Source organism: Callospermophilus lateralis, chromosome 17 (assembly GCF_048772815.1).
Source record: "Callospermophilus lateralis isolate mCalLat2 chromosome 17, mCalLat2.hap1, whole genome shotgun sequence".
Taxonomy (NCBI): Eukaryota; Metazoa; Chordata; class Mammalia; order Rodentia; family Sciuridae; genus Callospermophilus; species Callospermophilus lateralis.
Genome location: NC_135321.1, coordinates 53,136,805 through 53,151,670, shown reverse-complemented (window position 1 = coordinate 53,151,670; position 14,866 = coordinate 53,136,805). Strand labels below are relative to the sequence as shown.

The window sequence follows — 14,866 nt, the reverse complement described above, 5'->3', positions numbered from 1 at the left end:
GAATTACGCTCATTGTTGATCGTTTTCTAAACCGCCTTTGAAAACTTTTTATCAAAGTGACCAAGATCTCACTATTGCTGTTTTCATGACAATTTCAATACCAGCTAAAAAGTACCCATGGGAATTACTTTATAAAGGGCCCTTTATGCAGAATAAATGAAAAGTACCTTTACCCAAGGTATGCTTGTACCACGAAACACCACTGCCATTCAGAGGACTTGAGTTTCAAGAGACAAAATTTTCTCATTCCATGTTTGATTTAAATATTATAGTTCTTGCCTTATTAAGAAGACCACTTGTCAGTTATGCTGTCATAAATTTTATTTTAATTGTTCAAGTTTAGCCTCACCCTATTTTTTGCTATTTCTTTTAGAATAATGTGCTAGCCCTAAAGATGTCAGACAACTGGACTAAGTTACGAACATACATAATAAGTAGCTACCCAAAGCATAACAGACAAAAGGAGCCAAATGTCTCTTCCCATTGCTAATACTTAAGAAAATGTGAGGTGGTAGCCACTTTGAATGTTTTAGGTTTTAGCTTAGAGAATTTAAAGGGTGGTGATAAAAACAAGGGGGACTTTTTAAAAAAGCCATTAGAATGGTAAAATATCTATTTTTTACTTCTGATTTAATCCTGATTCTTAGAAAATGATGTTGGATAAACCCCAAAATATTATAATTTAAGGAGGTGATATTTTGACTATAATGAACTTTCCATGGATGGTGGTACCTTTTCTGTGCTTCTCTGCCCACACATATTTCCACAATGGCCTTTTATAATGCACATAGGCCTAGCCCATGTTAGGGATATATTCCTTAGTGGTTATTTGAATACCCAAAGTTTTCAAATCCCAGCCCCAAATCAGTATCCATCAATACCTATGCAGCACCAATATTGTCCCCTGTTTCATGGGAGTGGTAGATTAACATTAAATGTGTTCACTATGTAACTCCTTGAGCTAGATGCTTAGCACAGTTGATTCTCATTATCCACAGATTCTGAATTTGCAAATTCACTTGCTCCCTAAATAAATAAATATATATATTTGGTAACAGGGATTGAACCCAGAGCTATTCAAACACTGAGCCACATCCCCAGCCCATTTTTTTTCTTTTGAGACAGGATCTTGCTAAGCTGCTTCAAGCCTCTCTAAGTAGCTGAGGCTGGCTTTGAACTCATGATCCTCCTCCCTCAGCCTCCTGAGCTGCTGGGATTACAGGCATGCACTACTGTGCCCAGCTCCCTAAAATTTATTTGTAGAGAGACCCTTAATCACTCAAGAGTGAATGACAGTTTTATAAAGGTGTGCCAGAAATAGGACCTTGTTTTCCAAGTATAATACAGAGATGAATGTTTAAGAAACTAATGTTATAACAGTTGGAATATACTATCTGATTATTTTCTGAACTCTAATAATAAGTCCTCTTTTAGATTAGCAGCTTCTCTTTATCAGCACTTCATTTAGTAGTAACTACTTCTCTAGTAGCTGAAGTAGTTGGATTGGAAGGTTGGCCATGTTTAAAAGTTAAATCTCAGATCCATCCCTTTATGTTATACTATTTCTGTTATGGACATACACAGTTCTGCATGTAGCCCGTGCTGACATTTCCAATGGTAAGACACACAGACATTTTAAAAATTAGTTTGTTTCAGACAACAGAGTATACTGAAAACCACTTTAGCCACTGGGCATTTTTTTTTAAAAAGCTTTTATCTTGGGAATAATATGAGGAATAAGATGTAGTTCTGTGATTATAATTAGAGGCCCAGAAATGTTATTCTAAAAAGTACCAGTAATTTTGACCTTTCCTTCATGTTTCTCATTTCTATTTGAAAAAGAGGCTATGATTGAAAGTTTTAAAAGGAAGGAAGAAAGCATCAGATGATCTACATGTTATGATGCCATATAGCACATTTTATGTTTTCCAATGCCTTCCTTCAAAATTGCAGCAGGACAGGATTTTTTTTTCCTTCAAATAATGTTTTTTATCTCTCATTAGGAAGGGTCATGTGAGTATGGCACTGTCAAAATCTCAGTAGCTCCTGGAGGAAGTAAGTGCCAGATGTTCCACTACAACCTCTTGCAGGCAAACCATTCGATGTAGTACTTATCAATACATTAGTAGGTAAACAGGAACTTTAAGTAGTTTCCTAAAATTATATTGTTTATAATGATAAGATTCATTTAAAGAGTTCCATTGTTCTAGAAACTTTGAACGTTCTATGATTTGTTTTTAGACTAATTTTCCAAAAATATCCTTCAGTTCCTACTCTGTAGAGCTATACTCTGTGCAAAGTTAGATTTGGTAGCTACTGTATTGCCATTTGAATTAAAGAAAAAAATAAAGTAGTTTAAGAAGTAAAAAGCTAGTGCCTAACATGAAATATTTACTTTAATGTTTCTTAATTCTATAAAGAAAAGTATGATTTAGTCTGCTTAATTTAAGATATTCTTAAATTAACTTCAAAATTTATTCACCATGTTATAAAAGTTCAAAAAAAAACTTGAATTTTTGTTTATTTGTTGAACAACAAAGCAATCAGTCTAAGTCCATCTGAGCTTATTCAAATTGGCAGCTAATGAGCCAACAACCTTGTGTGTATTTCCTTGCTCTGCAGCAGGCAGCACCTGAGTAAGAATTTGTTCCTGCTTAAATTTTTTAAATTTATTTCTTTTTTACTTTAATTACTCACTCATGATTTTGCAGGTAACTAACACAAACACTGTTCAAATGTGAAGAAACCCTTTATTTCTCTCTAGCATATTCTGTCATCATAGAAATGGAAAAATGTTTGAGTCATATAAACATCCAACTTTCATAAAATAATCTACTGCTCTTTGTAAATAATTTTTAAATTTTGAGATGGTATCAGACTATTTTTTACATTAATAACAATGATTTACTTCTTCAGGAAAAACAAATATATATTCATTTATATATGGATATATATATACATTTAAATGTATATATATATATGGATATACAGTTAAAGGACTCTCTTCCTAACTTGCCTTTTTGGAAACTGTCTACTTCCTCTTCTCCAACCCAACCCCCTTTATTCAAACAGACCAAAGAAGAAAGAGAGATTTCTGAAAAAGTTATATTTTTGCAGCAAGGAAGTGCTCCATTCCTTGAGTCTCAGGTAAAAAACAAACAAACAAACAAGCAAAAATGATTTTCTAAAGGAACTGTTCTTCAGACTTCAGTGTCATTAAAGTATCTTTAGTTTTTATTTTCCTTTTAAAATTACCTTGTTTCAAACTAAGGTAAGTATATTATTTTTGCTTAGGCTCTGGGGAAGGGGAAAATAATTTTAATATGTTGGTTATCAGTTATGCATCATTTCTTTATGGCTTCTAATCCTAGGTGATTATATGTATTACCATTGAAGCATTATGATTGTACTTTCTAGTAATAATCTTACTGAAGTTTGTACTGCCTGTTTTTACCCGTAGAGTGGCGCTAATTTAAATGACTTGGTTGACTTTGAAAGTTCTGAACTTGTATTGGTTTTTCCCACTAGCCAAGTGTGATTAAGAAAATACAGGAAGGAGACTCTGCTGATTCTGTGGCTACTTCTCGTCAAATAATTTTCCAGAAAACTGTCCCATCGGCCCTAGAGGTTATTCTTTTCAATTCATTTCATTTAGTATAGCACCAACATGTAGATCAAACTGTGATCATTCTTCTTAAGGCATACTTATTTCTAGATTCAAGTTTCCTGGCTACAATAAGTACAAAAATAAAAAACTTTCTAGTAAACCAAGCTGTTCACCTCCTTCTGGTTTAATTGCTCTTCCCTTCGTCACCTGTTAAACTGGTCAGCTGTTAACCTACCACTTCCTATTAGGTCTCCCTGAATGCAAAGTTTTCTTAACTTTAATCTGCTTTGTTGGAGCTAACATTAAGCTAAGAGGAAGTCAAACTATTGAGACAGTGAACTTCAGCTGTAATTAAGATTGGGACCCTGTACACACCTCTCAGGCTTATTTTAAAAAGATCCCAAAGTGTCTGATCAGTGGGGAATGTTTTGTAAGGATGCTGTGAACACAGGTGCGCTCAATATTATTTGAACGATAAGTGTGATCATGGATTCCCTTCCCCTTATAAGGAAGCACAATCTACAAACGTGGAAAGTGATGTTTACAGAAATTTGTAGACTGTTGGAAAGTTCTTTGTGGAAATTAATGGCATATGAACTTTATTATTATATTTATTATGAAAAACTTGCACAATAACTTCAATAATGTTATCTAATCTTGAAATACAAAATAATCAAATGTGCATCTTGCAGATAGATTCCTTGCAAAATTTACCAAGAAGATCTGTTCCTGTTAAAGAAATATGAAATTGTAAACCTACCCTGAAGGATACATTTCAGGATGAAGGTTATAGTTAGTTAATTTCAGAGGAAAAGAGATAATAGCCATAATTTTTAGATTAATAACACCGTCCTGGGCAGTCCCATTGCAGACCTATGTGTAGCCCCGGGCCTGATTTTCTTAAAGGGTTCTTATTTTAGAAATGAGATATCATCAGAATTTCTAATTTAGCTTTTATATTTTAAATATAGGGCACAGAGGATTGGGTTATTGTAGACAAAATACCCACTGAGGTAGTTGGTGGTGATTCGAAAAAGATTGTGACTTACAAGGTGGTGACGGTGAGCAGTAGAACCGGTGACATCCCAGCGGACATTCTGAAATCTAGCACTGTTGAAATGCAGAGCTTCGATGATTTGGCCCGAGAATTGCAACTGAAAGAAGAAAACAAACAGAAAATATACACTCTAGGAAAATCCTACGACACTGTCTCTGGAAGAATCGTTACTATGACTGGGAAAACCAAAGACGGGGAGAGAGGAGCGCAGCCCTCCCTGCTAGAGTCCCTTCAGAAAATGGAGAGAGGCGTGTCAGAGTCAGGGAAGGCTGTTTCCATCCTGACAGAATACGAGGTCCTGGAGTCCCTGGCCGATGACAAGTCCAGGCGAGGACCGGAGGTCCAGACGACAAAGCGGAAATTGTCAGAATCCCTGGCTCCCATCAAGGAAGCCGAGTCTCGTCGGCAGAGTCCTGAGGAGGATGACCTCCAGAAGGCTGCAAAGCCAGGGGAGGGTGTGGCCGTCCACCCTCGCCCAGAAAGTGCCCGGTACAGCATAACAGAGCAAGTACCAGATAGTGAGGTCTTAAAAGTGGGACTCTTTGGTCCCCGAAGGAAGAGCCTGTCCGAGTGGAGATATTCCCAGGAACCGGCCTTTACTGTTGCTACTGCTCATTATGTCACCGAGTCGTCCGCGTCCCGAGTGGTGGTAACCAGCAGCTCTCATTCGGTTGCAGTTTAAGATTCCAGCATGATGTTATTTGAAGCAGTACCCTTCTACCCCAAACCTTTCCGTTTCTCTTGCTGCTTGGCTTTATGTTGAGAGCAGCCAACCCAGCTTTATGATTTTTTTTTTTTTCATGGTTGAGTCAATACTGCAGTCCAAAGTCAGCATTAAAACACTTTTCTGTTTTATTTCCAGCTGCCCGTTCCCAAGATTTGATAGCACTGCTGTGGCTTGCAATGAAGGAGAAAAAAAAAAAAAAAAAAAAAAAAAGATCTGCTTAAATCAGCACTACCCTGTTCCTAATAACTCTCTGCTTTACCAAACAACAGCTCATGGTCACCCCACTTTGCTATTTTATTTCCCATTCTTTTCTGTTTCCACAGTCCGTATCTTGGATTCTTTCATTTCTCCGTTCTTTTTTTTCCTCTGCCTACAATTTTGTCTAACAAGCTGTGAATGTGTATGTGGCTAAGTATGTGTCTGTCTCTTGTGCTTGACTCTGTCCATTTCTTTATCCTCTCAGACTAAGCAGACTTCTGGTGAAAAGCTCATGGATGGCTCTGAAATCTTCAGTTTATTAGAGTCTGCGCGAAAACCAACAGAGTTCATAGGAGGGGTTACTTCTACTTCTCAAAGCTGGGTGCAGGTGGCCATTTGCTTCCATCCTGGGGTTTCTGAATGTTCTCATCTGCCTTGCTCTGTGCCTTTGGGGGCGGGTTTTGTGTTCGTGTTTTGCATTCAACATTCCAAGGTGTCTTCCGTGATTGTCCTTTGTGCCTGCTTGGTCATATGCCTTTAGTTCCATTTCAAGAATACACCTCACATATTCCAGAGGCAATCACATTGAGAAATTGTAATAGCATTTAATTTTTAGAAGCATTTTATCTCATCTATTGGGTCTGAGAAAAACAGCCAGAACCAATGCAAATGTGCTATGATGCTTCCGTTCATTGTTTTTCACTTGCATATTTTATTCTGTTTTCTTTTGTGGATGCTGTGGAGTAGCAGCATAGGCTCCAGTGTGTATGTTTAGCAGGAGGCATGCAGCAAAGCTTCTTGTGGGAGGAATGGAAGCTAATATATAATTTCTATCAGTGTTTCTGATTATAAGCACCTGATGCTGGCTTTAATCATTGTAGTGAGTGGCGGCTTTCATTTTTCTTTCTTTTTTTTTTTAACTTTTATTTTTGTTTCTTGACCTTTGACTTAAGGAAAATCACTCTGATGCCACACTGTTTTCCCATACAGAAAGTGGAAACCAAGATCGAGTCCAGTGAAACAGAGACAGAAACCACCCCACACCCCCAGCCACTCAGCACTGAGAAGGTGGTGCAGGAAACTGTGTTGGTGGAGGAGAGGCGTGTGATGAACGTGCACGCGAGTGGGGATGCTTCTTACGCAGCTGGGGAAGATGCAGATGCTGCAGCACAGCCCATACCTACTGAAGCAGTCAGTGTGAAAGAGAAGGAAGGCTCTGCTGTGACGGAGGGGTCCAAAGAGGAAAGACAGGAAGAGTCTGCTAAGGCTGGATCTGAGCAAGAAGAAACAGCCCGTGCTTCCCAGGAGCGAGAAGAGGAGCAGGGTGCAGCCACCCAGGTTTCTGAAACTTCAGAACAAAAGCCTCATTTTGAGGTAACTAGTAGCTATCGTTACTCTGAACACTAAACTGATAATGTGGTGCCCTGAAATTTTGATCAGCATAGAGATGGAGCTAAGTTCAATCTCCTGCCTTTCCCATGTGGTTTGTTTATCCTGTTTCCTTTGCATATGGCAATTAGGGGCCTTCATGCTGGTTTTCAGCTTTGGGGTCATTTACAGACATATCTATTGGTTGTTAATAATGCATCGCTCCAGGAAGTGGTTTCTGTCATTGAAAGTCTAATTGGCAGCCAATCTGGAGAGAGCATCGTGAGCCAGGATATTAGAAATTCTGGTAGACTTATTCCTGAGTAGTGTACTTATCCAGAAGGACCAAAGACTACGCCTTTTCAGTCTCCAAGTGTCAAAACTTAGTTCTTTTTTTTTTTTTTTTTTGTATTTTTCTTTTTATACATGACAGTAGAATGTATTTTGACATATCATATGTACATGGAATATAACTTCCCATTATTTTGGTTGTATATGATGTAGAGTTACACTGGTCACGTATTCATATATGAATATAGTAAAGTTATGTCCAATTCATTCTACTGTCTTCCCATTCCCATCCCTTCTCCCTTCCCCTGCCCCTACCCCACCCTCTGCTGTCCAATCCAGCAAATCTTCCCTCCTCCCCACAGACCTATTGTGAGTCAGCATCTGCATATCAGAAAGAAAATTTAGCCTTTGGTTTTTTTGAGATTAGCTTATTTCACTTAGCATGATAGTCTCCAGTTCCTCCCGTTTACCAAAAAAGGTCATAAAGTCATTCTTATGACTGAATAATATTCCATTATGTATATATATTGGTTGTTAATAATGCATAGCATTATTACATATACACATATATATATATATATACATATTTTTTATCCATTCATCTGATGAAGGGCACCTAGCTTGGTTCCATAGCTTAACTATTATGAATTGAGCTGCTATAAACATTAATGTGGCTACATCACTGTAATATGTTGATTTTAAGTCCTTTGGGTATATACCAAGGAGTGGGATGACTGGGTCAAGTGGTGGTTCCATTCCAAGTTTTCTGAGGAATCTCCATACTGCTTTCCATCTATTTGCAGTCCCACCAGTAATGTATGAGTATACCTTTTCCCCTACATCCTCGCCAACATTTATTGTTACTTATATTCTTGATTATTGCCATTCTGAGGAATAAGGTGAAATATCAGTGTAGTTTATTCTTTATCCACTTTTAGGAAGATTCCCAAAGTATTTGGAGAGTTGATGTCTTAATGCTTTGTTCCTTCTTTTTAACAGTGATTAATTTAAAGGCATATTTACGGGTTTTACTCTATTAAGATGAGTTTAAAAGATTGAAGAGAGAGAACATGAAAACTTTTTAAAAATTCCTTCAAAATCTTTTCTTCACCTCAAACGTTCCATATGAAAAATGCTATGGGGTTTTGGGAGATGATTTGACACTTGTCTGTTGTGTGGCTTATTCTTCGGTTTATCCCCATGTAATGTGTGAACATTGATTTCATGTTAACCTGTGCTTTTATCAAGTACTGAAGTACCAAAGAGGAGAGAGGAAAAAAAAAAAAAAGGTGTGTTGGTACAAACTGTAATAGCCATCTCTTCACTTCCTGTTGGCACAGTCATCAACTGTGAAGATGGAAACCATCAGTTATGGCAGTGTTCCCACAGGAGGAGTAAAGCTAGAAGTTTCTACCAAGGAAGTGCCAGTAGTTCACACAGAAACAAAAACCATCACATATGAATCATCACAGGTAAGACAGTCTCTGAAGGCCAGATCCCTGGCAATTTACATTTTCCTCCTCTTAGGGCTGAGTGCACTTAAGTATAGCTACGTAATATTTAATTCATGAGACCTAGAGAATCCTGCAGCCAGACCATCTCTACAGAGAGAAATGCAATAATTGTCATTTTATTACTGATCATAAAGTAGCAAGTGACTTCACCAGGTCTTCATAGATCTTGAAATGGAGAAGGCGGCTCAGAAACTCAGTTTTGTCACTACAGATAAGGGGAAATATGCACTTAATCATCCACTGCATACATTTCAAAGTCCCGGGTTTTTTTTTTGTTTTGTTTTGTTTTTAATGCCTGTTAGCTCTAGCTGTGTTCAGCTCCCAGGTTCTGCACAGTGATTGTGAGAGAAGGTCATCCCTCTCCATCTGTTGGGGGGGACCCTCATGGACACTAAAATCTGCAGATGCTCAATTTGCTTATATAAAATGCCATAACATTTATTCATAAAACATATTCACATATCTCATGCACTTTAACTCATTTCTAGATGCCATAAAATACCTAGTATGGTATAAATGCCCTGTAAAGAGTTGTGCTGTGTTATTTAGGGAATACTGACAAGGAAGAAAAGTCAGTTTGTGTTCAGTACAGCTGCAGTTTTTTACTGAATACTTGCCGTCCTTGGTTGAATCCTCAGATAAGAAACACATAGATTCAGAGGGCTGACTATACTTCAGTCATTTTAATGCTTTAAATAACATAGCTAACTCCCAAAGAGGAAATGTAAACACCTGAAGGTGGTGTCTGTTCCTGCCCTTGCTTCAGGTGGATCCTGGGGCTGATCTGGAGCCAGGCGTGCTGATGAGCGCACAGACAATCACATCAGAAACCACCAGTACCACCACCACCACGCACATCACCAAAGTAAGTGAGAGCGCAGACCTTGAGAGCTAGGGGATGGTGATCATGCAGAACTTCTGACAGGTTAGTTGATAGTTAATTGACTGTCAGGATGCCCAGGATAGCTGCAGAGGGAGAGTCTCCAATTTTTAGGTTTGTGATGCACTTGGCTCCATATGATGGAATATTCTTTCCTTTTTTAGTGGGGGAGGCTAGAGGTGCAGGTACTAGGGCTTGAACTCAGAGACACTCAACCACTGAGCCATATCCCCAGCCCTATTTTGTATTTTATTTAGAGACAGAGAGGGTCTTGCTGAGTCACTTAGAACCTCACTATTGCTGAGGCTGGCTTTGAACCCACCATCCTCCTGTCTTGGCTCCCCGAGTCACTGGGATTACAGGCATGCATCCCCTGCACCCAGCAGGAATATTCTTTATGGTGTCCTGTGCCTAACATTCATTCCAGTTCTGAGCATGGGTGGGTCTTCAAGAAAAACTAGCTAGCCAAACCCAAAGGACTGCACTTGATCCTCACTTCTGAAATTAAACATGTTAAATAACTGCTGGAAAATTCTATCTCAGTTGGTGATATTAGCTAAAACTCTCACCATTTTCTGCCATTCCCTCTGTGGAATGGGGATCATTCCTGCCAGTAAGCTGATTCATGAAGCTTCTCTTTGTTTCATTCAGACTGTGAAAGGAGGCATTTCAGAGACGAGAATTGAGAAGCGAATAGTCATCACAGGAGATGCGGACATTGACCATGACCAGGTAGTGTTATGTGAGATGGTAAATCCCATAGCAGAGACACAAAGACAAACATGTTTGCCCTTCAGTTTCCAATGTTATTCTTCTAGTTCAGCATGTACTCTAAAAATCTTTCTGAATTAGCTTTCCTGTATATGATTTTTGATTCCTTTTGTAATCATTGTACCTCATTTGTAAATTGTGGATGTAGAATTAGCTCGTAAGTCTACACTTTGCTAGTGATCATGCATGTCCGACTCCTTTCTGTTTTTGCCCTTCTGTGATTTCCTGGGGATAGGCTCTGGCTCAGGCAATTAAAGAGGCCAAAGAGCAGCACCCTGACATGTCAGTGACCAAAGTAGTGGTCCATAAAGAGACAGAGATCACACCAGAAGATGGAGAGGATTGACCAGAGGTAAGAGGTGATGCTCATTCTCTAGGCTTGCCTAGGCTGGCATGTGGCATGGGGCACTTCCCCCTCCTCCTTTGCCTGATCCTCCTCTTCCTATTTTCTCCTCTCACTGGTATTTCGGGGGCTGGTTACCAAGAGGGTGAAGAATTGGTCTGCAGGTGCCAGATTGTCTAAGAATTGGAAGTTCCATACTTGGGTATGTTTTGCAGCTACTGCCAGTTAGAGGAGAAAGGGAGAGCAGAGTCTGCTTGAGTGGTCTCACCACTATTCCCTTTAAACCCAGGCCCTGCACTCTTTATATTATCCAAATTTGAAATGTCAAATTCGATTTCACTTCCTGTGTACTCAGAACTAAAGCAATTTTTGTTCAGAGAGATGCCGTTTGTGTGTTCCAGCTACCAGGGAAATTAAATATACCCCTTTCTCCTTTTGATGACCTTGTTTCTTGGTAGCTTGCTCTTTGACTATGCCTACTCATGCTTTGGGGGTTTTTTTGTTTGTTTGGTTGGTTGGTTCATTGTTTGATTTCGATTTGTTAATTCAGAACCTGGACACTTTCTTTTTGGGTGTCAGTACATTTCCTGTTTATGTGGGATGACTTTCCCCCTTAGTATACTCTTGTCTCAGGAGAAAGCAAAAATGCAGCCTGTTTTCCTTTAGAAAGTGCATGCCTTGCTAGCTGCCGTATGGCCAGCATCATGAGCAGACCAACAGTCTCCTGTGTGTGTGCACAGACTTGCCATACATACTGACCTGCTGTGCAAGAACTCGTGGGCCCGTGAGCATCCCTCAGAGGGCTCTGAATGCTGAATGCAACAGTGAGCTATTTGCACCTGTGCTTAATGGGATAAAAATTGAAGAGCCTTCATAAGCTTTGTAACCTCAATTTAAGAAACATTTAGATGGACAAGCAGCATCTCTTAACACAGAAATATCAAAAATCACTTACTATATTCAAAGTAATAATATATTGGGAAGATAGAATGTAAAGGAAAAAAAAAAAAAAGATTTCCTTCAGTAAGTTTTAGCCACTTGGTATGTTGTCATTATTGAAGAGAAAGCATAGTGGCTTGGGATGGAGTGTTATAGTATCTTGTCAAAAAAAAAAAAAAAAGAAGAAGAAGAATTTTAACATCCAAGGTACTTTTCTGTGACCTTGATCTGAGCAAACTTCTCGGGTGTTTTCTGATGGATAACTAATCGAATCTCTTTTCTACAGGAATAATTTAGCTTGCACATGAATCCAGTCATGCAAACCATTAGGAAAACCAGAGCCTATATGGAGTTCCCTCTTCTAACCCAACTGACTTGTATCTGTCCGTGGAAAATTCCAATCCAGAAGAATTGACCTTGACTATTAATAAAGACACTGGCAGAGAGATCTTCCCATAATAAAGCAATCCGAATCAGCATCACTAAACTGATATTGCATGAAGCAACGATAAAATTACAAAAGAGCAGCATTTTTAATTTTCACAAAAACGTCTCAGTTTCCAGCTCTACCTGCACGTTCCATAACCAACAATATAAACCGTGATCTCATGTAACACACACAAAAAAAACAATCCATACCTTTCATAGTTTATTATTATTAAAGTCTCAACAAAACTGCAATTTCCTAGGTGACAAATCTTTTGTTTACAGATAAATGAAGATTACCCTAAAATGCTAGAAGCTGTCTAGGTCCAGTGTGTCGGACTGATCTCAGATTAGATGTGCCAATAACCGAGTTTATTCAGTAAACAACTTGAATCTTGTACTTGTTTCCTCTGTTTTTATTATTATCATCCATACACAGTAATGACTCTCTGACCCTCTGGAAATATTTAATGCTTACAATCTTGCTTTGTGTATCTCACTTAATTTGTTAAAAGGTAGTACTGATTTTAGCATATCATTCATGTGATTTCTTTCTTGTTGTTAATATTGTTCACTTTGGTCTGCGTTTGATCTGGAAAGCTCCACAGAGTTCTCCAGCAAGACCCAAATATGTAAATTGTCATTGTTTGGGGGAAGAAAACCTGTGTTTTTGTTAATTTACAATATTATGAAATTTCACTTCAGGAAAACCTGTTGGACTTCTATTGCTTTGTGTTCTTTCTTTGTTTCTTTTTTTCCTTGTATTTTTCCATTGATTTTTTTTTTCTTTGACTTCAAGTGTTTTGTTTCCAAATCTGGTCCATATTTACAATCTAGTTCAGAGCCAAGCCTTAAACTGTACAGAATTTCCACTGTAATTAAAATTATTGAGTGTTTAGTTATAAATAGCCTTCAAAAAGATATATTCTCCAACCACACTGTCCACGCATCACAGTCCATGGTGAATGGTGTTTCTGCATAGTGAAATAAAAATGGCAAACGCATCGAAAGCTCTAATTTTTCCATGTTTAATAATTTCAGTATTATGTGTGTTTAGCCCAGAGCTAACATTTGCATGACATCAAAGGCCTCATTCATCCACACTATAGAGACATCCTGTCTGTACAGGATTTAAAAAAAAAAACACAAATGTACATGGTCTACAGTGTGTGGACCCTTAGAAATGGAAATAAAATATGTCTACATAAATACCTGGGTGCCTGCAACAACTTCAAAGAGAACATCATAGAAGCTCATGTTCAAAGTTTTAATTTTTTTTTTTCATAAGGAAAGAGGCTGTATGTTTCTGGGTGCTTTTAATCTACCAAAGGGACATCTCTTTCAGACATCAGCTCCACAGCTGAATAAATCAAACTGCATGCACTGCAAAAGCCTGGACAGCCTGTTCCCGCAGCTCCATCGCGTCAGACTCCTCTTGGGGTGGGGACTAGGGTGAAGACATTTTGTTCCCAGTGCCTGTCTGTATTATTGACGTTTCCTACCATCTTACGCATTTACCTTTCTGATTTTAAACAAATAACAAAAAGAAAAACATACTATTAGGTTTGACCTGGCCTTATTTAGAGTCAATTTCCTAGCTGGTCCTTATGTTTCACTTCAATTGTGTTTGTAATGAATCAAAAATATGTTTTAAAAAAACTAATACTTCATTTATATGAAAATAGTGTCATCTAAAGGATGCCTACACTGGGTCTGCTTTGTTTGTACCCTTCAAGTTGTACCCATGTCAGCTATTTTAAACCAGACCCAATGTTACCAAGGTGCCCCCATCCTTAGCAATAAGTACTCTTTTTGTTTTTATTTTTATTTTTATTTATTTTTTTTTTTAGAAAATTCTCTCAGTCTCAACTTCCCCTTCTTTTTTTTTTTAAAGAGAGAGAATTTTTTTTTTAATATTTATTGTTTAGTTTTCAGCAGATATAACATCTTTGTTTGTATGTGGTGCTAAGGATCGAACCCCGGGCCGCACGCCTGCCAGGCGAGCACGCTACCGCTTGAGCCACATCCCCAGCCCCTCTTTTTGTTTTTATAAAATTACTCATTGCAAAGAAAGTTAGCAACTTTCTTCTCCTTCTGTATGTCACTTTTCAAAATTCTCCAACCTCCACCCATGGCTCAGTACCAAAGCCTTTCCCACATATTTAGGTACTTGTGACAGTAGTATCTCCCTTCTAGTATCAATATCTGAATTTTATTATTGTATCCCAAATTGCCACAGAATTTGTAGCTGAAAAAAAACTACAAACTAACAAACTACTAAGTCCTAGCTTCTATGGATCAGGGGTCTGGGTATGGGTTCTCAGGTTTCTCTAACACTGATCAAGTGTCAGCTAGGGCTGTGTCTCATCCGAGGCCTCAACTGGGGGAAGGACACACTCCTGAGCTCCTCACATCATTGGCAGAATTCTCTTGTGGTTGTAGGATTTGGGAAACTTCCTGCTTGAAAGCTAGCAATAAGATAAAACACTCAGCTTGTATCTGCTAGCAAGACATCATCTAGTATAACATAACCAAAGGAGTGGCTTCCCATCTCCTTTGCCATAGTCTATTGATAAAACAAAAGTCATGACTTCTTCCCACAGTATCCACAAATATAGTAAGATTGGATGACACTTACTGAATACTTAAGTAATCTCAGAGTATTTTGTTTAGCCATAACTACCAATGGTTTGGAAAGGACTTCAGATATTACGCTTCAAAAGAAATTAAAAATTCTACTTCAGA

The 14,866-nt window shown here is 38.3% G+C and overlaps 1 protein-coding gene across 8 annotated transcripts in view; it reads left to right on the top strand.

The window, feature by feature from the left end:
- Positions 1-13,300, top strand: part of Epb41l3 (erythrocyte membrane protein band 4.1 like 3) — a 227,939-nt gene extending 214,639 nt beyond the window's left edge. For 3 of the 8 annotated variants that reach the window (XM_076837135.2, XM_076837136.2, XM_076837137.2), the window contains 6 exons: positions 6,580-6,963; positions 8,589-8,720; positions 9,529-9,627; positions 10,294-10,374; positions 10,649-10,765; positions 11,982-13,297. In XM_076837135.2, coding sequence (XP_076693250.1) covers positions 6,580-6,963; positions 8,589-8,720; positions 9,529-9,627; positions 10,294-10,374; positions 10,649-10,759 — 807 coding nt within the window. In that variant the 3' untranslated portion in view covers positions 10,760-10,765; positions 11,982-13,297. Of the gene's footprint in view, positions 1-3,072; positions 3,148-3,528; positions 3,628-5,854; positions 5,978-6,579; positions 6,964-8,588; positions 8,721-9,528; positions 9,628-10,293; positions 10,375-10,648; positions 10,766-11,981 lie in introns of all 8 variants that reach the window. The other 5 variants (XM_076837133.2, XM_076837134.2, XM_076837132.2 and 2 more) reach the window with 3 other exon arrangements.
- Positions 13,301-14,866: the final 1,566 nt, after the last annotated feature.